Genomic DNA, 24,786 nt, shown 5'->3' with positions numbered 1-24,786 from the left:
ACAGGGTCAGCCATTGTACAGAGCCCCTAGATCAATATTCAGGTTAAGGGCCTTGCTCAAGGATCCCTTCAGGCAGTAATGAGATGTGAAACGGTAACCTTCCAGATACCAGCACAGATCCTTAGCCTCAGAGCCAAAATTAATAAAAGAAGAACTCTGCAATAACCTTAAAATTTCATTGTGGGATCAGCAAGTGTCAAAGTGCATGTATCTACAATCAGAAAGAGACTGCACGAATATGACATGCATATGAGGTATGCCAGAAAAAAACACATTAGAGTAAGACTACAAGCTGCCATTGAACACCTAGGTCAAGACTAGGCTGTCTGGAACAATAATGTGCCCTGGACAGATGAATCAAAGATAGTTGTTTGGCTGCAGTAACAATAGATTGTTTGGAACAAACCAAAGACAGCACTTCTGGAAAATGACCATACCAACTATGAAGCACGGTCATGGAAATGTTATGGTTTGGGATTGCTTTGCTGCCTTAGGGCCTGGGCAGCTTGTAGTCATCAGTGTGCATGAGGACAATGTGAAACCATCTGTCAGAAAGTTGATGTTGAAATGGAAATAAACCTTACAACAGAGTAATAATCATAAGCACATTAGGAAATCCACCAAACAATAGAGGGTTATAGACTGGTCTAGTCAAAGCCCTGATTTGAATCCCATTGAAATGCTGTGGGGGTATTTAAATGCAAGAAAAGATGAAAAACATCTTGCAACTGTAGGAATATTGAATGATGGAGTGATCAAAAATGTCACTTGGTCCATATTAGAGACTGATGAACAGTTAAACAAAATGCTTGCAAGAAGTAATTTCTGCTAAAATGGACAATAGCAGCTTTTGAGGTCAAGCATGGACTTACTTTTTTCCAGGTAGAACATTACCTCTATTGATATTTTTGTTGATAAATGATTGAAAGGGCTACTTTTCCTTGTTATTGTATTCAAGTATCTCACCTTTATCTGTAAACACTGTTTGCCTGTTCAAATATTTTGAAAAAGTCAAGAGTTTCCATGGGGAGCACTTGCTTTCTCACATGACTTCATATGTTTGGAGGATACAGGGCCTCATTGACATAAATTTCTACAGACTGCAGGGGAAGTACTGGTAAATTTAGTATTTTGAGCACCTTATTTCCTGGTACATTCCAGGGTGCATCTCTGACAACAAATCCTTTAGCCGGACTCCGGTGGTCATCATCATGGCGAGAAGGAGGCTTCATGTAAGCAGCCATTGTCTCAGTCTCTGTCACATCCATCATCTATTAGTGGAAAACACAGACCAAGTTTATCACAAGAGTGCACAGGCAGCAAAAACCCTGTAGACCATTTATATATGGAGGGAGAATCTTGGCTAGATTTTGACAGAAGGCACATGGAATACTTTAAAGTCGGTTATGATTCAGTCACTTTAAGTTCAATAGTAATGGCCTTAGTAATCAAGTCTCAAATCAACTGTTTGGTCTACTCATGCAGGTGAGTCAAAAGAAAAACAGATGCATGAACTTCCATAATAATACAAAGATGGTGTCAAATGATATGAAAAGAATGTGTCCCACCTTAAAGCAGGGGCCTCCAGCTCCTGTCCTATAGCACAACTATGGTTGCAGGTTTTCGTTCTGACCTTTTTTAATTAGTGATAAGTTTTTGATGCTAATTATCTTCTTTTCTCTTCATTTTAATTGACTTTCAAGATTCAGTCCTCTGAATTGCTTAATTTTTTCCTTAAATGGCACCCAAACAGAAATGAAACATGAAGTGAGCCAACAGATATCAAGGCCTATGTCAACCTATGTCAAGGCCTCAAACTCCAACCAGTTTCTTAATTAGAAGTTATTTTTTGTTGTTAATTAAATTCATTATTTAATTCCATGGCTTCCATGGTGCTCTCATTCTGCCACAGCAGGCATTTCCAAAACTGTTGTTTTTCTTGTTTCTAAGAACACCATTAAAATGTTTTGTGGACCAGAGTAGATCAACATTACTGAGACCTTCACCTTTCTTTATTTTCAGATATTGTATGATGAAGTTGCTGGTCATGTGTTAGCTCAGTTTGTAACTCATTATTATATGACTGTTAATTAAGGAAGAAAGAAATAATTAAGGGTTCTGAGCCTTAAATACAAAGTCAATTAAAATTAAAGTGGAAGAGTTAATTAGCATCAAAAACATGTTAATAATAAAGGGTTAGAACGATTACTTGAAACCACAGTAGCACTACAGGACAGAAGTTGGGGACCCCTGCCTTAAAGGATGCTCAGAAATGTAGAGAGTGGAAGTATATGATTGGGGGACAAATGGCTAACCTGGGTAATTCCAGAATAATGGCAATTAAACCAAGAATGACAATGATGAAGATTCGATTAGTTGGGATGGACTACTGATTTTGAAATGTGTACAAAATGTATAATCCTCTACAAAGTATATTTTCCCATTCCACACATACATCGGCCATGTATGGGATTCAAACCCAGGATTCTGGAGCTATAAAGAAACAGCTAATTTCTCCACTACTGTTCTACAGGTTCTTTGTAAGTTTAATGATGGTTGTATAAGTAAACCAAAATGTAAATTACAATATATTAAGGCAAGCCAGCAAAACATACAAGGAAAAATATCTTTCTACATGAACTGTGCAGGAAATTAATCAAGGGTATAAGGTCTTTGAGATAAGCAAATTTAGTGCCAAATGCTTTGGCACTGGAATTCTACAACAAACTAAAGTGCAAGCTACTGACAACAAATTAAGAGGAATACAGAAACAGCCTAAGGCTGGATCTTTCATTAATGATATTAACTTTTTCCATCTCTATGGGATCCATTTCCAAGGCCAAAAGATGTAACTTAGTCAACACAGTAGTGACATGAAACCCCATCACAAGAGATATTGACTGTAAATTAAACCTAAATCTCTCAAGGTTTATTAAAAGTAAAATGAACAGGACTGACCAAATAATAACCACAAAATAGAACTGCACATATCATTTATCATTTCATAGGAGGGAAATAATCTGCCTATGACATCAGTGATAGACCAGCACTACTCTGAAGTCACTATAACAGAATGCTGTGATCACCTGTGCCAAATGAGTTTATCCATATGAAATTCATGAAATATTATGTTTTTAGAGAGTAAGATGTACTGTGACCTGGACTCAAGCCAGACTGAAATTTGTCATAAATGTTGGTGGCTTGAACAAGTCTGCATTTGCAAGGTTGCAGTATTTTGTAAGATTTTAGAGAGAAGTAGTGAAATAAAAAAATTCTATAATTGTTAATATATTGGACTAAATTTAATAGCAAATTCTTGTTCGCTTCTTTACCTAAATTAAAAGGTAAGAACATTTGGGTTAGTGAACAAAACTGTAATTTACAAAGGTGGCTGAGGGCCAAAAGGAAGGGGTTGCAGGGGAAAGGGCAGTCATGATGTTTATTATAATAGTTCTGTCTGTTAATTCATTTGTTCTCCATGTTGTCTAAAACATCTGTCAAGTTTTAAGGGAGTAAACAGATAAATACCTTCTGTGTCAGTAGTAAACTCATTTAATATAAGAAAACAGTAAAGCAAGTTAATTATTCTTGCCACTATCTCAACTAAAAACCATTGGCAAGTCAGAGGTGCTGTAACATTTGCTGCTCTACCATGTTTTGTGGCGCATCTTCAATGTGTCAGTTTAGAGTACAACTGGATGACAATTTCAAACCCACTCAATTCCATTTAGAGTCAAAGGAGGACAGAACAACAGGCAAATTGTTTAAAACATGTAAGCTTCTTTAGCAAGCTTATTTATGGAAAACACTTTCACTTTTGAAGGTCAATAGTGCTATGTTGTAGCTTGTTGTTTTAGTACTCCTTTGCATATGGAAACCTTAAGGTTAGGTGCTTTGTTCTAAAGGCCTGCAGCACTGCTATAAAAGTTTGGGACATGGCCCTCTAATTGAAGACACTACCTAGATTTGTGTGAAATTTTGTATCAGTGGATGCCTTTAAAAGAGCAATTCCCAATTTTAGAAAGGCTTTTGAAAAGGAAAATTGAACAAATTGTGTGTTATTTTGAATCATCACCAGTGTTTTTTTCTCTTATTTTTCTGGGTAACCAGTGCACTTTTTCACTGTAAATGGCTCACAAAGCACGTATGAGGTTGGTCATATGTACATATGTAGAGTACCATGTCAAACTATTTACAGCTAGTTCTTGAAGCAAACGGTGTTCCTAAGGGGCATATATAGTCAAGGAGTATTTGAAGCAAGTACAAACTTGCTTAAATATAAACATGATGGGGAATACTCTTGCATTTGACAAAACCCACATTGCAACATGAACCTTGTTCTAAATCAATGGTTCACACAAATTATATAAAATCAACATAATATTTCTTTATATTATGAAACAACCTTTAAAGCGATTCAAAATTATGCTAGGGTGGCACGGTGGCGCAGTGGGTAGCGCTGCTGCCTCGCAGTTGGGAGATCTGGGGACCTGGGTTCGCTTCCCGGGTCCTCCCTGCGTGGAGTTTGCATGTTCTCCCCGTGTCTGCGTGGGTTTCCTCCGGGCGCTCCGGTTTCCTCCCACAGTCCAAAGACATGCAGGTTAGGTGGATTGGCGATTCTACATTGGCCCTAGTGTGTGCTTGGTGTGTGGGTGTGTCTGTGTGTGTCCTGCGGTGGGTTGGCACCCTGCCCAGGATTGGTTCCCTGCCTTGTGCCCTGTGTTGGCTGGGCTTGGCTCCAGCAGACCCCCGTGACCCTGTGTTCGGATTCAGCGGGTTGGAAAATGGATGGATGGATGGAAAATTATGCTATCTTGCAACTCAAAATTTGACACAAAACTGGCTATTTTTTTCACCACACCCACACTTACACTCAGGTAAATTAAAATTGCCTATCAAACTGACAAGTACATCTTTAGGGATGTAGGAGAAAAAAAAAGAGAATGTTAAATGTTAGCATAAAATATATTTAAAATATAGAACAATGGGTAACATAATAAAATACAACTACTGTACCAGATAAGCAGAAAAAGAATGTAGGATATAATATGTGATAAGGTAAAATAACTGGTGTCTTTCCTAGGTTCCATAAGTTTCAATATTTATGATTTTCTACTGTGATGTATAGCCTTTGATACTTACATACTCCTCCTCTAGAATGAGGAGGTGGTCAACAGCATTGTCCACATTTTCAGGAAGACCAGTGACTGTCACTCGATCTGGATCATTGGATCCTGGCTGGGGGAAGCGTATATCAACCTAGAGTGATAGAGGTAAAGAATTAAACAACTCCAGGAATTATAATTCCACTCCACTATAATGTGACGCTAGAAAAAAAACAAAAAAAACATGACAAATACAATTCAAGTTATAACTTTTCAAATTTTCTCAACACTGGATATGACCTGGAGATTTGTTCGTGTAATATGACGCAATGGGAATCTGGCTCTTAAGAGAGAGACCACATTTGGAGCATTGTGTGCAGTTCTGGCCACCATGTTACAAGAAACTCAGAGCAGTATTTGAAGCTGTTCCAGATATAAGAACATGTCATACTCTGAAAAACTCACTAGTTTTAAGCAAAGGAGGAAGTGAGGAAATGTAATCTAGATCTTACATTTCTCAAATGCATCTGCTTTATCAATGACATCAAAATTCTTTCAGTTTAACAGTGAACCCCATACTCAAGGACATCAGTGGAAATAAGGGGCTGTGCATTTAGGACTGTTAAACCAAGAAGCACTTGTGGGAATCTGGAACAAGCTACCAAGCCATGTAGTTAAAGCAGAAACCTTGGCAACCTTTAAACAGGCTTGATGGACTGAATGGTCTCCTCTCATTTGTCAAATTTCTTACATTAAGGAAGAGTCTAGAAGACTCTAGAACTCTAATTAGCAAGCAGAGTAATGAAAAGCTTACTACTGAAAGCCTTCAAGCACCTGCACAAATTACCACCAGTAAGTTATATTTCCATAAGCCTATAAAATGAACTACATTACAATTGAAAAGGGTGGACAATCTCCTTTAGAAATTTGTATCAAGAGAAAATTGATACCCCATGCCCAATCAAAGGTGCAGCCATGAACTACCGGATTAAGCAACTCTGTAAGTGGATTTTTGGTGTTTAAACTTACAAGCAGTGGAGAGCCCATAAAAGTGTTTAGATAGTGTGTCATAAAAAACAAGTCTGAAAAGGAAAAGTGAGGTGCACATGTGGGAGATATTATTTAAAAAGCAAATAATTTAGCATATGGAGAGAAAGGGTATGAACACCATACTAGCCTAACCTTAATGCTGTTATAAAAATGTAGCATTGTTTTGTTCTTCTTTGGAATGGCATAAGACATTCACTGCAGTTATCAGGCCTCTTGCATTAGAATACATTGTTGACATAAACTCTCTAAGAATTCATTTTCCTTTCTCACATGCTAATAACAGAGTGGCACAGTTGTGCAGAGATAGCGCTGCATTGCAGTAAGGAAATCAGTGTTCATGTCCCAGTTCCTCCCTGCATTGAGTTTGCATGTTCTCCCCTTGTCTGCATGGGTTTCCATCAGGTGCTCTGGTTTCCTCCCACTGCTCTGAATTAAGCGGGTTATAAAATGATAAGACATGTTAATACGGTAGCAGTATTTACTACAAGACTTACATTCTTTATCCAAAAATGGAAATCTAGGTTTGTACCCTACCACAACAAAATGTTCCCAAGAAAAAACAGGTTTTAAAAGTGTTTGCTGTAACTTTCCCTAGCACGGAGACCTGAACAAAGCTTTGTTTTATATTGTTTAAGGTGAAAGAACAAATAGGAAGAGATCTTAAGATGATTTCTGTATGCAGAAATTTTCCATATGTTCAATGTCTTAAGGTTTACATTTATGAATTATTTTCTCTGTGCAGTTCACAGGGTTTCCAATCAAGTTTTAAAAAAGAACACTTTGACTATATGCCTTTCTCTTGTAATGGTGTATTCAGGCAAAGAATTTTCATTCAGTCTCACCTGTCCACATGGCCATTTATTATCGATATCACAATGGTATTCGGCAATGGCAATTTTTACTTCTTCTATTTGTTTCTTATTGGAAGAATGGATTTCTTCTTTCAAGCCTCCTAAACTGCCCATTGGCTTCAGCACTTTGGTACAGCTCATACCTGCATATAAACCCATTGTCCAGTGGCTGCCAGCCACCACCTGGACCATGTAGGAATGGAGAACAGAGGCTGAGGAGGTTGTGAAGGATGCCTTTGAAAACACTGACTTTTATATGCTTCGTGAGTCACGTGGCTAGGGCATAGACAGACTCTACCACCGTATTAAAGACAAAGTCAGGTTTTGTGCGGATAACACATTCTATCCAAAGACAGTGAGCTGCTTTCCAAACAACAAGTCATGGATCACAAAAGACTTGAAAGCCCTACTGTAGACAAAAAAGAGAGCTTTCAGGCCCGGAGATAAGATGAAATCACAAAGGTGCAGTCAGAACTGAAGAAGGAGCTCCATGAGGGGAAAGCATGCTACAGAGACAAACTTGAGCACAAGTTGCAACAAAACAACATGAAGGAATTGTGAAACGAGATGAAGACTAGCTTTAAGCTGGCTGCAAAACATGGAGAGGAAGGGGAACAAGAGCAGAGCTAATGAACTCAACCAGTTCTTCAACAGGTTTGAATCATTCTTGTCAGTACAACCACCCCCCCTACATTGCTAGCTGCTGTGAGCAAGCTGAGAGGGATCTGGACTCCCAACTGCCATAAGCACCCTGTACGACCTTCCCCTACAATGACATCACATCTGTGATCTCCAGCTCCCCTACACTCCCTGAACTTTGTGTCTCTGCTGATCAACTGAGGAACTCTGCATAAACAAGGCTTCAGGGATGGATGGAATCAGCCCATGGGTGATGAAAAATGTGCCAGCCAGCTGTTCATAGTCCTACGTGTAGAAGGTTCCCCAACTGTGAAAAATATCACACGTGTGGTCCCAGTGTCATTCCAATGATCCGAAGGACTTCATACATCATGAAGACCTTTGAGAGATGTCTTAAAACAACTACGACCCACAGTTTCAGAATATCTGGATCCTCTGCAGTTTGCCTATCAGAAATATATAGGTGTGAAGGATGCTCTCATCTACATACTCCACAGACTCGACGCCCTCTTGGACAAAGCCGACACCACAGTTAGGATAATGTTCTTTGACTTTTCCCATGCTTTTAATACCACTCTGCCTCATCGACTGGGGAAAAAGCTCAAGGCTTTGAATCTTGATCACGGACTACCTGACCAACAAACAGCAGTTTGTGAGGCTGTTGTGTAAATGCTGGTGTGTAATACTGGATCACCTCTGGGAACTGTTCTGTTTTCCTTCCTGTTCACACCTTACATAACAGACTTCCAGCACAATACCAGCCTTTGTCACCTACAGAAATTTTCAGATGACTCATCCATCATAGGCTGCATTAATAATGGAGAAAAGCCCAAGTATATGAAGGATGTGGAGGACTTTGTCTCATGGTACAGGGAGGACCACCTGCAACTCAATATCAGCAAGACAAAACACATGATGGTGGACTTCTGGTGTGCCAAGGAGCCCCTGAGACCAATCACCATCTGGGGGGGGGGGGGGGGTTTGGGTGACCGTGGGGGTTCACATAAACAACAAACTGGACTGCTGTGATAACACAGAGGGATCTGTACAAGAAGGGCCAGAGCGAACTGTACTTCCTAAGGAGACTGAGGTCTTTTGATGTGTGCAGCAAGCTGCTGGAGGTGTTCTGTCAGTCCATAGTAAGCAGTGTACTGTTTTATGCTGCAGTCTCCTAGGGAAGCAACCTGGGCTCAAAAGAAGCACAATGCTAGAAAAAACTTACCAGGAAAGTCTGCTCCATCACTGGGCGAACCCTGGACACAATGGAAGATGTTACAGAAAAGAGGATAGTGGCAAAATTGGATGCCATCATGAAAAATCCCCATCATCCCTTCCAGGAAGTTATCTCTTGGAGCACTTTTAGCCACAGACTCATTCCACCATGGTGTGCTAAGAAGCACCTCTGGGAGTATTTTCTGCCCATTGCTATCAGGAAATTTAAAGCTTCCTTCCGGGGCAACTTGTTAAGTTCATTTTGAAATATTGGCAGAATATACTACATTTATTTAATTCACCATTTATTTTATTATTTATTTATTAATCAACTGATTGATAAACCCAGCCACAGGGGATGAACAAACTAGTGTGTTTGTTCGTGACGGTCCCAAAACTGGATAAATGGGGAGGGTTACGTCAGGAAAAGCATCCAGTGCAAAATTTTGCCAGATCAATGTGTGGACAATAATACAAATTTCCATACCGGATTGCTCGAGGCCCGGGTAACCAACGGCTGCTACCAGTACTGTTAGCCAACAGGGTGCTGGCGGGTGATGTGTCCAGAGGTAGGAGTAGAGGAGGAAGGTAAAGAGAGTGAAATTGTGGGTAGGAACTTTGAATTGCTGGCAGAATGACTGATAAGGGGAGAGAGTTAGCCGATATGATGGAGAGAAGGAAGGTTGATATCTTGTGCGTGCAAGAGACTAAATGGAAGTGGGGTAGGACAAGGTGGATCAGAGCTGGATTCAAATTGTTCTATCATGGTGTGGATGGGAGGTGAAATGGGGTAGGGATTATTCTGAAGGAACAGTATGTCAAGAGTGTTTTGGAGATGAAGAATGTCAAACAGAGTAATGATTATGAAGCTGGAAATTGGAGATGTGATGATGAATGTTGTTAGTGCATATGCTCCGCAAGTCAGGTGTGTGATTAATCAGAAAGATTTCTGGAGTGAGTTGGATGAAGTGATGGACAGTGTACCCAAGGGACAGAAAGAGGTGATTGGAGCAGATTTCAATAGACATGTTGGTGAACGGAACAGAGGAGATGAGGAGGTGATGGGTAGGTGTGGTGTGAAGAAGAGGAATGAAGAAGGTCAGATGATGGTGTATTTTGAAAAAAGGATGGGCATGGTTGTGGTGAATATGTATTTTAAGAAAAAGGAGGAACATAGGGTGACGTACAAGAGTGGAGGAAGATGCACAAAGGTACATTATATCCTATGCAGAAGTGTCAATCTGAAGGAGATTGAAGACTGCAAGGTGGAGGCAGGGGAAAGTGTAGTTAGGAAGCATAGGATGGTAGACTATAGGATGACGTTGAAGATCAAGAAGAAAAGGAGGAGAGTGAGGGTAGAGCCAAAGATCAAATGGTGGAAGTTGAAAAAGGAAGACTGCAAGACTAAGTTTAGGGAGGAGATAAGAAAGGCACTGGTTGGCAGTGAAGAGTTGCCAGACAGCTGGGCAACTACAGCAGAAGTAGTAGGAGTGACAGCAAGAAGGGTACTTTGCATAACATCTGGACAGAGGAAGAAGGAAAAGGAAACCTGGTAGTGGAATGGGGAAGTACAGGAGACTATACAGAGGAAGAGGATGGCAAAGAAGAAGTGGGATATTCAGAGAGATGCAGAAAGCAGACAAAAATACAGGGAGATAAGGCACAAGGTGAATAGAGGGGTGGTGAAGGCTAAAGAAAAGGTGTATGATGAGTCATACGAGAGGTTGGACACTAAGGAGGGAGAAAATGACCAGTACCGATTGGTTAGACAGAAGGACTGAACTGGGAAAGATGTGAAACAGGTTAGGGTGATAAAGGATAAAGACCGAAACGTGCTCACAAGCGAGGAGGGTGTGTTGAACAGATGGAAAGAGTACTTTGAGAGGCTAATAAATGAATAGAATGAGATAGAACAGATCTCAACAGATGCAATGTTTGCTCTGAGGGTGTTGATGGAGAATTATAGACAAGGTCAGAAGGTGTTGCATTGTGTCTTTGTGGACCTGGAGAAAGCATATGACAGGGTGCCTTGAGAAGAGTTGTGGTATTGAATGTGGAAGTCGGGAGTGGTAGAGAAGTATGTAAGAGCTGTACAGGATATGTACGAGGAAAGTGCGACAGTGGTGGGGACTGCGGTAGGAGTGACGTATGCATTCAACTTGAAGGTGGGATTACATCAGGGATCGGCTCTGAGCCCTTTCTTATTTGCAGTATTGATGGACAGGTTGACAGACAAGATTACACAGGAGTCCCCGTGGACTATGATGTTTGCTGATGACATTGTGATCTGTAGCGAGAGCAGGGAGCAGGTTGAGGAGACCCTGGAGAGGTGGAGGTATGTTCTAGAGAGGAGAGGAATGAAGGTCAGTAGGAACAAGACAGAATACATGTGTGTAACTGAGAGGGAGGTCAGTGGAGTGGCGAGGATGCAGGGAGTAGAGCTGGCGAAGGTAGATGAGTTTAAATACTTGGGATCAACAGTACAGAGTAATGGATTGTGGAAGAGAGGTGAAAAAGAGACTGCAGGAAGGGTGGAATGGGTGGAGAAGAGTGTCATGAGTAATTTGTGACAGATGGATATCAGCAAGAGTGAAAGGGAAGATCTACAGGACAGTAGTGAGATGAGCTTTGTTATATTGGGCTGGAGACAGTGGCAATGACCTGAAACCATGAGACAGAGCTGCAAGTGGCAGAGTTAAAGATGCCAAAATTTGTATTGGGTGTGGCAAGGATGGACAGGGTTAGAAACGAGTACATTAGAGGGTCAGCTCAGGTTGGAAGGTTGGGAGACAAAGTCAGAGAGGCAAGTTTATGTTAGTTAATAATAATAATAATTCTTTGCATTTATATAGCGCTTTTCTCACTACTCAAAGCGCTTAGCAATTGCAGGTTAAGGGCCTTGCTCAAGGGCCCAACAGAACAGAGTCCCTTTTGGCATTTTACGGGATTCGAACTGGCAACCTTCCGATTGCCAGTGCTGATCCCTAGCCTCAGAGTCACCACTCCGCCTGGACATGTGCAGAGGAGAGATGCTGAGTATATTGGGAAAAGGATGTTAAAGATATAGCTTGCAGGAAAGAGGAAGGCCTAAGAGAAGGTTTATGGATGTGGTGAGAGAGGGCGTGCAAGTGATGGGTGTAACAGAGCAAGATGCAAAAGACAGGAAGATATGGAAAAAGATGATCCACTGTGGCAACCCCTAACGGGAGCAACCGAAGGAAGATGATGATCAATTGATTGATAGATTGGCTGTATTTTTTTCTCCTATGAATGCATATCCTTGTTTTTAATGTCTCTGCTGCAGCATGCATCTGAAACTCCCCAAAGGATTAATAAAGTTTATCTAATCAATTGTGAATTCAAAGATTTCTTGACCCCAAAATGCAAGGCGTCACAGTTGTTCTCCTCCCTCACCATCTAAGTCACTACAAGTATGCAGAAGTCACACTTGCACCCTATTCCTTTAAAGTTAAGCACCATTACAAGGTTGTTAATTTTTGGATTATTGCTCCAAAATGGTACATTTAATTTCATATATCTATTATCTGATTAATGAAGTTTCCGTGGTAGTTCTTTGCCTTTCTTAATACTAATTGAAGACAAATAGTCTGGCTATATAATATATTATATACAATTCTTTAGTTCTGAACAGTGACGGCTGTGTAGGAGCCTAATCTAGGTCTTCATGTACAAGAAGATACCAGTGGAAATCAAGAGGAAGCATATTGAACACTAGAAACCCTGAAGCCTACAAAAATACACTGCCTGGCCAAAAAAAAAGTCGCCACCAAAAAAAAAGGTCACCCACTCTAATATTTCATTGGACCGCCTTTAGCTTTGATTACGGCACGCATTCGCTGTGGCATTGTTTCGATAAGCTTCTGCAATGTCACAAGATTTAGTTAGCACTGCCCCCACAGGCTTGTACAGTAGGCACTAGGCATGATGGGTGCATCACTTCATCTGCCTCTCTTCGTACCCTGATGCGCCCATCACTCTGGAACAGGGTAAATCTGGACTCATCAGACCACATGACCTTCTTCCATTGCTCCAGAGTCCAATCTTTATGCTCCCTAGCAAATTGAAGCCTTATTTTCCGGTTTGCCTCACTGATTAGTGGTTTCCTTACGGCTACACAGCTGTTCAGTCCCAATCCCTTGAGTTCCCTTCGCATTGTGCGTGTGGAAATGCTCTTACTTTCACTATTAAACATAGACCTGAGTTCTACTGTTGTTTTTCTTCGATTTGATTTCACCAAACGTTTAAGTGATCGCCGATCATGATCATTCAGGATTTTTTTCCGGCCACATTTCTTCCTCGATGATGGGTCCCCACTATCCTTCCAGTTTTTAATAATGCGTTGGACAGTTCTTAACCCAATTTTAGTAGTTTCTGCAATCTCCTTAGATGTTTTCTCTGCTTGATCACGTGAAGTGTATAATGTGTGAAGACTTTAGTCCGGATATCAAATAAACACTTTCACAAAAGGTATAACAAAACAACTACTCGAGAATATAACCAAAAAAAAGAAATTATTCAGTTTACATGTTGCTGTCAATATGACTATCGTGCAGCATTTGCGCTTTGACAACAAAGACACCTGTGCAGAATATGTGAAAAACTACAGATTTGCTGGGATCTAGGACATCTAGCAACATTTTGTTGAGAACTGTGTTTTGAGTTACAACCCAGGGCAACATATTACTGTTGATAAGCAACTGTTTCCAACAAAGGTCAGTTGTCCTTTCTTGCAATACATCTCAACCATGTCAAACAAATTTAGCATAAATATTTTGATTGAGGCAGATTTGGAGACAAAGTACATGTGTAATGCCACTCTTTATTTAGGAAAAGATCCCAGTCGTAATAAAGAGTAGACTTTCCCTGATTGTGGTTATAAGGCTTATGGATCCGTTTCTGGACAAATGCAGGACCGTAACAGACAACTTCCTCACATCACATTCACTGGCTAATAGACTGCTGCACAGCAACACTACTCTGCTTGGCACCATAAATAAAGTGGGACGGGAACTTCTACCTGCAGCTAAAGTCAATTCTCCATGCTAGTGTTTAGATCTAGCAGTGCCATGCTGATACTGTATGCGCACAAAAAGAAGACATCTGTCTGCATTCTCAATACCATGCACCATAATGTGGAGATTGGGCAAGATCGGAAAAAAAAATGTTCAAATGACAGATTGATTGTAATTCAAGTGGTTATTGGAAAATAAAATAAACACTTTTGCAAATGTATAACAAAACAAGTGTGCTTTTATTCAAGAATAAAAATGAATAAAAAAGATAAAAGCACAGGAAAATACCAAGAAGACATGATTCATTAGTGTTTGTGTATCTGCTTACATCTCTTCAGTGAAATATGTTAGAAGTAGCAAAAATTTACACTGGGTGTTACAAACTCAAATCAAATGTGTGTTTTTATTATATAATAATAATAACATTAACAGCATCTCACATTTTAAAATGGTAAATACAGGAAGAACCTGGGATCGAACCCTGAACCTTTTGATTACTAGACAGAAGCTTTTACAATTTGTGACAATTGATATTTGGGTTTCGGTTTTTACATATTGACAGCAACATGTAAATTGAATAATTTCTTTTTCTTCAGTAATATTTTTAAATAAAGGCACACTTGTTTTGTTACACATTTTGTGAAAGTGTTTATTTGATATTTAGACTTCAGTCTTCACACAGTATACACTTATACATCACATTATACAGCATTTAACATGAAAAAAGTTTCTGTTTTAGTTATGTGTTAAACATTTCTTGCCTCGCATTTCCTGTCATCCTACATTTACACAGATCATTGCAGATACGGAACACACATGAAATGTATGTGTTCCAAATAATGATGTTATTTACCCTATAAAATTCCAGACACCTAACTCCCAGATAAAGAGACTTCAGCTCTAAGAATTTTGCATCTGACTTGACTGCAGCTGCCTCGGTTGGGGATGGGATAGCAGGCTGCCTGCTGCTTGTGCTGATTGACGCAACTGCAAAAAAAAGATGCAGATAACGAGGTGCGAGGGAATTTAAGGTGGCCCGGCATTACGAATATTTTTGTAGGCTTCAGGGATTCTAGTGTTAAGGAGACCCAACAAACAATGATTTGCATAAAGAACTGAAGACTAAACTACTAGGTTATGTAGTTTGATGCAGCACCCATGACATCTTAGGAGTATACAGATATTAGGAATATATCTTATGGTTTTGTAACCGTGTTATCTTCATTTTGTTTGCTGATACTGTTGCATTGGTTGTTTCAGATGTATTTGTGTGAAACTAAAAATGACTTGTAATATTAATTTCTAATGGTGTTTATTCTGCATGTTTTGAATGAGTTTTGCAGTTTTCAATGTCTTCTTGCAATTTTTGATTAGTTTTTTGGCATTGCAGGTTCATCATAGGTACTGAATGGGATGTAATTTATTAATAAAAGCAAGACAGCTCTTCTCAATGTCCATAGCACTCATTTAATATTATTAGATTTCGAAGACTTTGAGGTTACCTTTGGTGTCTGGAGTGTATTATGCCCCTTGAGTTACCAAAATGGTACCCTTTGGAGTCCATAACAAAGAGGGGAGGGGATATCAGAGTGCCTTCAACTTAACTTTCATAATTGGCATCCCTATGATTTTGCTGCACTAAATGACCACATATGTTGCCTAATGTATTGACCTGCTCTATATGCAGGATATGTAACTTGCTTTGGAATAAATCATCTGTTAAATCAACAAAATCAATAGGAGAAAAGACATGCTATTGATCATGCAGAATAATTTCTTACAACACATAAAACCTCTGAATCATGATGCACTAGGGGTCTTTAAGATTTAGCTGGTCAGTAATTTCATTTAAACTCAGTTGTCTGGATAACCTGATGCCATTTAAAACCAATCCTATTTTGAATTCATTATGACGTGTGCCTGTTCTCAAACCAGACAAGGTAGATGGTATGATTAAGACAGATATACCTTAAACTCCTCCATAAGCTTGCGGATAGCTTTTCCACGACCACCAATGATGCGTGCATGAACTCGGTGGTCTAGTTTGATGTCCTCACTAACCATTTCTTCCAGATCTGCTACAATACGCAAGATGGCATCCTTGGCCGACTCTGTGTTAAGCTCATACCCTGTTATGGAGATTATATCCTGAATTTATAAAGAAAAGAGAAATTTAATTCTGTAAGATGCATACATTTTCCCTTGTACTTTGTCTGCATTAAAAGGACTATACAATATGTTCATTATGCATATATTAGCACATATTCATTACATCACGTAAAATGTGTTGCATGTTTTTCAAAAAATTAACCAATTAAATAATTACCATACATAAGCCAAAGAAGGCTTGGTAAAAAATACTATATGGCTAGGCTTACAAATCTAAAACTTCACTACAATCAACTTTTGCATAGTTACTGAAAACAAAGTATTTTTTAAAAAACATCCTGAAAAAAATTCTTCCATTACACCTGACAGCAAAATGTTGAAGATTATAGTGCATACCTGGTGCTCGTCTCCCTTGTCTGGGAATTGAATATTGACATCATGGTCCTTACGGATCTGTGAAATTACAGCTCCCTTTCTGCCAATAATTTTTGGGTGGTATTTAGGATCCACAGAAATTGTGAGTTTAAAGCTTCGCAATGCCTAAACACACCAAGAAACAGCAGGGGAAGTATACTTGTCACAAGAAGAGTACAATTCTTCGGTGATATTAAAAACAACAGCAACCTGCTTCTCCAGCAGAGTCACACTGCACACATGCTATAGTTCTTTGGCTTCCTACCTCCCTGTTCATCTGAACTATTCCTATGAAGAAATGATATCTCCTCCACTGCAGTTTTGTTTAAGCATAGGTAAAATTATATCATTCAGTATTCTATGTGACTTTGTCAAATGTCTATACCTTTCTGACTCATTTAATTAATAATCTGACCAGTCTATAGAGCTACACATGGCAATCTTAAATTAGTCACTGCTGTTTAATAATAAAAGCTGACAAAAGTATTAGTCCCTGATACTTACTTAAAATTTTTACTCTAAAATTCTTTAAAGTCATATTAAATAAATGTATTATGGCTCATACTCAATGCCAACACTCACCCGATCCTCCTGTTCTGCCTGCAGCTCTCTCACCCTCTCCAGCAATCCTTGTTTGGCTCGTTCAACATTTGCAACTAGTCCTGTGATTTTAATGACATCTGACTGCTGATCTGGCTGAGGTACAGAGATGTTAACCTATAACCACATTACAAAAAAAAAACAAAAAAACAAGTGGGTCACTTCTTCTATAAAAGGTTAAATTACTCAGTGGATGAAGATAATGACTATAAGGGTGCCTGTTAGGTCCTCCTCACTGTGTAAGTCTAGCAGGTTACTTCACCTGTGGGGTCTCCAACAGTGGAATAGTGGAACTATGGAGGCAGTATTATTACTAGTATATTATGTTTGAATAGCATCAGTTAAAGAACTATAAATGAATAAATACACTGAAAATATCTGGGTGGCAGGATAATGAAGACTCATACAGTATGTCATCATGTATAGAACCTTCTATTCTACTGAAGTCCAGTCAAAACAAAAGAAAAAAAGAAAAAGAAAGACATGTTTCATACAGGAAATAGTAGCTGCAAATTTGCTCAAACATAAAAACTAAGACCCTTTGTGGAGTAGAGTGAAATAGGACTCTTAGCATTCTATTAAAACAATTTCTACTTATTGGCTGTTTCCTTTAACAAACTTAGGAAACCAAGTGTTTTACCTATGGTAATATAAATGCACACAGACCTCATAGTCTTCCATCATCTTGCGAATTCCAATGCCCTTCTGTCCAATGATATACCGGTGAAGATCATATGGGACATCAACATCCAAAGTCACAGGGACCAAAGCCTTATGGCAAAGAAGACATGGAGTACGGAAGAAAATGTCCTTTAACTTAACATCAGAATCTGATAAATGCATTTGCTGTCATGCAAGTAATTACAGGCAGTCCCCGGGTTACATAAGAGATAGGGACTGTAGGTTTGTACTTAAGTTGAATTTGTATGTAAGTCGGAACAGGTACATTACTTTAATAAATGTTATTGTTGACCGACTGTAACCAAGTGCTCTGCCAATGAATGATGGAGTTTCACCTCTTTCTGACCTTTTTATTATTTCTACTTTATTTTCAATGGTGATGGTTTTTCTCTTCTTTACTGTAGCACCAGCACTTGCATCAGATTTGTGTTTCAGAGACATTCTTGAAGGGTGAAGACAAAAGGTTAAGATGAGCTCTTCTGCTCAGCACTATACATGCTATCACAGCAGATTAGGCACCAGTCGTCAACACGTCTGATGTATACGGTGCTCCAGATCCAATTATGCAATTTTCATTACGCTATAACTTATTCAGTTTATTACATAGAAAATCACCCGAAAAATCCCGGCCCATCAAGAAGTGTGTGAACTGACAACACGAAGAATCGTCTTCGCGCCGAACTGGAATCGTCTCCGCATAAATCAAAGTCATCCAGACAATCTGGATCTGCAGAATTAGATCTGGACCACCCTGTACTGACAAGAGACAACTTCCTGCTATGTGCGTAACAGTACAAGCGGGCTTGCTATTGAGAATGAATGGGGGCAGCGAGGGGCGGTTCATCACCAGCCCACATCACAGTCACCTCCACTACAGTATGCTGCCTGCAGTGTCCGTCGCACCACTGCCCCCATTCAACACGCAGCCATCCGAGGCACACTACAATGCTACCCCAGCCTCCCCATTCACCCTCAATGGCCTCCGTTCAGCCACAACAGGGTCACCACTTGCAGCATTACCAGCCACCCACCTAGAACGAACGGGGCAGCCATGTGTGGTGGGCGGGCAATGAAACTGTTTGCTGCCGGGAGCCGCCCAACGGACACTACACCGCGCGAGCAGCGAAATCGACCCCCTCCACCCTCCATCCAGCCACTGCTTGCAGCGTCCCCGGGCCGAAGATGACGGAGAGGCAGTTACTGAGGCACATGCATCGCAGCTGCGGCCCCGTTCATATGTCGTAGGTCGGATGTCCGTAACCTGGGGACTACCTGTATAAACTGCTTATTGATAGCATAAGTAACACAGAAAAAAGAGACTGCTCTATAGCCAAGTGACAGTATAGAAAGGGTTACTTACTAGGAGAGCAATGCGAGCAGCTTCACATTTTTCTTTGCGTCCTGAGATCGTGATAATATCACACTTGTTAGGCACAAGCTCTACTTCAGGACTAACATCCCCATTTTCCTGAAGATGCAGATCCATTCCTGAAATAATAAAATAAACACTTCTTCCTAAATATTATTCAGTAGTAAATGAAATTTTTAAATATTCTGGCTAGCATGTCAACACAGTTATCCACTTACAGTTACCATTATCACACTGCCCAGTTCACTTTTTTCTTTTTTTTCTCCATAGGTTGACAAAAGTAATAGTTTTAAGGTACCACTTTGTCTGTCTTTCAGGTTCAAATGCAGCAAACTGTGGATAACAGCCAGAAAAGAAACTAACAAAGACATGCTTTTATTAGGCAGTTAACAGAATTTTAGTCTTGAGGTTCAGTACTAATAAATCAGTTTTAAATGTTTTATTACTTATCTTTTTTATTTATTTTTTGATTTTTTCCTTCATTTACTTTGTGAAAAATTGTTTTTTTTTATAATCTCCAAGGTCTGAAGGATAGTATACTACAATATACTAAAATTATACTGCATAGATATTTCTTTGTTTTTAATCATTTAGATATTTGTTCTATTCAATATGGGAGCCTAATGGTAGTCTCACAGAGCCAAACATGATTCTCAAAATGAGAATATTCATCTGGAAACAACTTGTTAAAGAGTTTATAATAAATAGCAGAGAAATCTGCTGCTGAAAAAGGCTAGATCCTCCAGGCTGTGCACTTTAAGCTGCCATGGTTTAATGGAGAGGGCAATTAAAAACTGAATAGAAGACTTGACACCAAGACAAAATAAACAGTTAAAATTGCTGTTATCATTTCATGAGCTCAGTAGTACAATGTAACTGAAGTTTGATTAATTTAAACATAGTAAAGAGTGAGCCAAAATAAGATAAAAACACACACATAGACCACTGCAGCAACTTGGCTCCAAATACTTGAGATGTGCTTCTGTCTACTACCGTATTTTTCTATAATTGTGAGTACTGAATCACTATATGGCATAAAAACAGTAAACAGAGTTTAGATAAGCATTATTGTCTAGGTATATACTACATACTAAAATGCTGTGGCTATATTCTGGCAGGGTATGTTTGCATTTCCAACTAGACAGTAATGTTAACTTACTTTAGCTATTTGTTAAGAGGTGCAGGCACAAGGTGGATGGTGTGCAGCTTTGCACATGCATCAAATGATGTCATTAGGCAGATTTGTTGAATTGGGCGTTTTGAGTACTGAAATCTGCATCTACTGTGTCTCTTCATTATCAGCTCCCTTAATGGCTTCATTTTCAACTTTTATTGATGGAGTGTGACATATTGTTTACTTCAAACGCACATCTTGCAATCCATATTTTCATAAACCTCAACTGTGACACTATCGCCATAAATTAACAACAGGGTGAGCATACAGCATCTGTCACAACGTATTTTTCACGTTTTCCACAAGTTTGTTGATGTCTTTGAATGTCAATGTATAATCTGATGTTACAGAAAGGTTTTTCCCTTGCAACAGGTTATGTTTGTTTTTAGCACGGGCAATATGCTCTCATCACATACAATAAACATTTATATATTTAATGGGGATCTTTTTAGAAATTTAGAAATTTTGCCTGTAGGTTTTCATGGATGAAGTAGCAAAAATACTTTCTAAATGCTATAATAATTATGAGATTACCTGTTTATCTGTTAGGCTAGATATAGGGAAAATACTCATAAAGTAATATTAGAACAAAAATTAAAAAGGGAAATGTTAGTCTAAGGGCGACACGGTGGCGCAGTGGTAACGCTGCAGCCTCACAGTAAGGAGACCTGGGTTCGCTTCCCAGGTCCTCCCTGAGTGGAGTTTCCTCCCACAGTCCAAAGACATGCAGGTTAGGTGCATTGGCGATCCTAAATTGTCCCTAGAGTGTGCTTGGTGTGTGGGTGTGTGTGTGTGTCCTGTGGTGTGCTCTGTGTTGGCTGGGATTGGCTCCAGCAGACCCTCCGTGACCCTGTGTTAGGATATAGCGGGTTGGATAATGGATGTATGTTAGTCTAAATCAGTCATTAATAAAACAAAGGGGTCTATCATCATAGCATTTACTGAAATCTTCCTATCTAAAAAATAAACATCTTCTGATAATAATGTTGGTAGAGAATGGGCCTGAACAAGACAGTATGAAATAACATCAAACAAATAAAACAAAAGCATAAAATAAAATGGAAGCATCAACTGCAAATGTCAAAATAATTCTGTGCTCACCAGGACCTTCCTCCCGTTCAGGAAACTTGATCTGAACATCGTAATCACGAGTGATTTGCTGAACTTTGGAACCCTTGGCTCCCATTACTGAGCGGTGGTATTTCTGTGGGATCACACACTCTAGAGTGACTTGGGCCTCCTACAGACAGAATTTCCAACAAATAGATTTGAATATTGATTGAAAATGTAAACAGACACAGAAGAACTTATAGATAATGAACAGTCATACCAACAGCATTATTAAAAGCAATCTGAAAAAGCAGAGTTACAGCTTAAAATAGGACTCACTTTTAAAAAGGGAAGGAAATATTTAACATAAAACATTTAAATAAATATTTAACTCACAACATTTTATCACCACTGGGTATCATAGGATACATTAAAGTCAATTGTAAACATAGTACTAAAAAAACTGGAATAAACAAAAAGGTACATAAAACTAAAATTGTAATCACATGTATTTATAATAATTTGTTTTTATAAGTCACCTTGGATAAAGGCATTTGCAAACTAAATAAAATTATACAATGCTTAACTTGGCATTTCCTCAACTGCAAAAATAAATAAATAATTCTAAATCATACTTATGATCTGAAGGTTACCTTAGAATAAACATCACTTAAATAAGACAATAAAAAAAAAAAGCCCAATTTTTTCTGTCTTGCTCTTTGGCCAACGTAATAGTACAAGTATTGTGTTTTGATTTTGAAAAGCAAAATTCTAGATGGACAAGATACCAAAAGTACAGCAATCATTAAGTAATAAAACTTAAAATAAGTGTAACTGTGTACCAGGTCCTCTATAATCTCTAGGATCCGTTTTTTAGCAGCTTCAACACAATCCTTTGCTCCTTTCAGGGTAACCTTGTCACTCTGAACTCCAGTCCGAGGAAAGCTGACAGTTACTCCACCATATTCTTCAGCAATCTCTCGAAGGACTTGACCACGTCGTGTGACAAAGTGTCTATGATATTTAGGGTCCACTACCATCACATCTTCTATTACATTGTCCTGAAGAAAAATGAGATAGAATGTAGAAGTTAGATATACATATATGAGAAGTTACTGTACCAAAGAACAGATTGTGGCTACTTAATTGCATTTTGTCTGTACTAGGACAAAATTGATTGCCTGACAAAGCTGCATCAAGCAAACACAAAAAGCACTACAGCAAGCTGTTGGATATTCTTTACAATTACCAGATTCTTAATAAGCAGCTCCAGCTCTTTCTGCGCTAGTTTCACAGCCTCCTCCTTTCCAACAATGGTAATGACCTCTACTTCGCGGTCATCTGTTGTAGGAAAGATGATCCGTGCACCAGTACGATCACGGACTTTGCGGATGTTGCCGCCACCGCGGCCAATTAGAAATTTGTGATATTCTGGCTTGGCCTGTAGCTCAGCTGTGTAGTTGTTGATTTGCTTGCAGAGGGAAAAAGTACACAAAGGTTTTAATGAGAAAGCTGGTGGTAGCAATCAAACAAAGGCTTTTACACAAAAGTATTTATTAAATTAGATTATTACTTAATTTGTGGCAATACTTTTAAAACATTTCTCAAATTAATATGGGCTTCTATATATCAACTTGATATTTTAACATGTAAAAGGATGAATTATCCCTTTATTTATAGCATCATGTGCTTCAAACTTTCATTTATTTACCTACCTTTTCCTCAGCAAGTTGTAGCAGTTGCTTTCGGGCTTTCTCCACTTCCTCCATGGGGCCTCTGATAGTGACCTTATCACTGCCTGATCCCTCTGAGGGGAAATGAATATGGACCCCTCCACATTCCTCCATGATAGATCGAACTAGACGGCCCTTTGCCCCTATCAAGGAGTTGTGCAGTTTTGAAGGAATGGACACCTCTACTTCCTTGATATTAGCCTCCATTAAGGAAGAAACCCAAAAAAGCAATTAATAAAAAAGTTATTTTAGCTTGAGCAAAATCAAGACATTTAAAATATTCTGAGACTCAAAAGTATTGCATCTGACGGCTTTTATTGAAGTCAAAGCTTTTTTTGCAGTCCAAGTGACATACTATGTTGTATAACGTAAAGTTAATGGCATGCAGACAACTCATAAATGTTCAGTTCTCTTGCTGTCAAATTCATTTCAACAACCGGTAGATTTAACATATTTGATGTGAATAGGCACCCAGCATCTTGTCTCCACCTACCAGCTCTCTCTGTATTGCCAAAATGCGATCCCTGGCAGCTTCACAGTTTGTTTTCTTCCCAGTGATTAGAATAACTTCAGAGTTGCTGTTCTCTGTTGGCAAGTCAATCTTGGTGTTTGTTTCCTCACGTATCTGTTTCAAGGGAATACTGCAGTTATAATGACCTACAAATAAACATACACTTCCCAGGTCCATTTTGTTAACCCAAATATTATAAACTTATTATTTTCAATGGTGTTTGAATAACAAATATTTTTGGGTTGGGTGCAAATATCTGCAATATTAAAAATTAGTGTGATTTTAGTTGCACCAAGGTTGAAAGTTTAAATTCCACGACCCAAAAGTCAAAAGCTAAACGTGGGTTTATATCTGGAAATTGTTCTTGTACTATAAAGTTTTTGGTACAGCTCTAGAAAAACCTACTGGCAGAATGTGGACATAAAAATAGAGCGCGCATATATATATATATATATATATATATATATATATATATATATATATATATCCTTATATAGCAGATGCTATCAATAACATGGCAGTGTTCAAAGAAAGGAATAATTTGTCCACCTCATTCATTGGTCAAAAGTCTTACCTTGAATTCAAAAAGGACATCTGAGTTTCCTGTTTATAATGTGTGCTGATTTTGCCTGGAGTATCAATTTAACAATACTTTAGCAAAAAAAAAAAATGCATGTGTTTTGCACAGTTTGAGCATACTACTGATAACATGGATAATGCGACAGGAATACGGCGGGATTTTTATTTTTTTCCATGGATGTTTTTCACATCACTTGCTGTTGTACAGCATTAGTCAACACTATTATAACATGCATTGTTACCTCCCTTCTCCATGAAAACACAGGATTTAATTTTTTGTTGGCCATCACTACATGGGGTATGTAACATAAAAAACACTTTTGGGTGGAGTATTATTTTGATAGTAATGAAAAATAATTGCTGTTAAACTATTAAAAAAAACAGACCTGTACTACCGTGTTTCCCCGAAAATAAGACCGGGTCTTATATTAATTTTTGCTCCAAAAGATGAACTAGGGCTTATTTTCAGGGGATATCTTATATTTATTCATGTACAACAATATACATTTATCCAAATACAGTGATCCCTCGCTATATCGCGCTTCGCCTTTCGCGGCTTCACTCTATCGCGGATTTTATATGTAAGCATATTTAAATATATATCGCGGATTTTTTGCTGGTTCACGGATTTCTGAGGACAATGGGTCTTTTAATTTCTGGTACATGCTTCCTCAGT

The 24,786-nt window shown here is 38.9% G+C and overlaps 1 protein-coding gene across 2 annotated transcripts in view; it reads right to left on the bottom strand.

Moving 5' to 3' along the window:
- The window catches only part of hdlbpb (high density lipoprotein binding protein b), a 163,412-nt gene that overhangs the window by 5,633 nt on the left and 132,993 nt on the right, over positions 1–24,786 (bottom strand). For both annotated transcript variants that reach the window (XR_007934582.1, XM_051925431.1), the window contains exons 16-27: positions 23,514–23,645; positions 23,003–23,221; positions 22,537–22,758; positions 22,130–22,348; positions 21,339–21,477; positions 19,055–19,182; positions 17,680–17,784; positions 16,996–17,130; positions 16,396–16,539; positions 15,859–16,038; positions 5,143–5,259; positions 1,140–1,271 (exon numbers count right to left, since the gene is read on the bottom strand). Coding sequence is in view for 1 of the 2 variants with exons in the window: in XM_051925431.1 (XP_051781391.1) it covers positions 1,140–1,271; positions 5,143–5,259; positions 15,859–16,038; positions 16,396–16,539; positions 16,996–17,130; positions 17,680–17,784; positions 19,055–19,182; positions 21,339–21,477; positions 22,130–22,348; positions 22,537–22,758; positions 23,003–23,221; positions 23,514–23,645 (1,872 nt within the window). In the remaining variant the exon portion in view is untranslated. The remainder of the gene's footprint in view (positions 1–1,139; positions 1,272–5,142; positions 5,260–15,858; positions 16,039–16,395; positions 16,540–16,995; positions 17,131–17,679; positions 17,785–19,054; positions 19,183–21,338; positions 21,478–22,129; positions 22,349–22,536; positions 22,759–23,002; positions 23,222–23,513; positions 23,646–24,786) is intronic.

Source organism: Erpetoichthys calabaricus, chromosome 3, assembly GCF_900747795.2.
Source record: "Erpetoichthys calabaricus chromosome 3, fErpCal1.3, whole genome shotgun sequence".
Lineage (NCBI taxonomy): Eukaryota > Metazoa > Chordata > Cladistia > Polypteriformes > Polypteridae > Erpetoichthys > Erpetoichthys calabaricus.
This window is presented reverse-complemented; position numbering and strand designations above follow the sequence as displayed.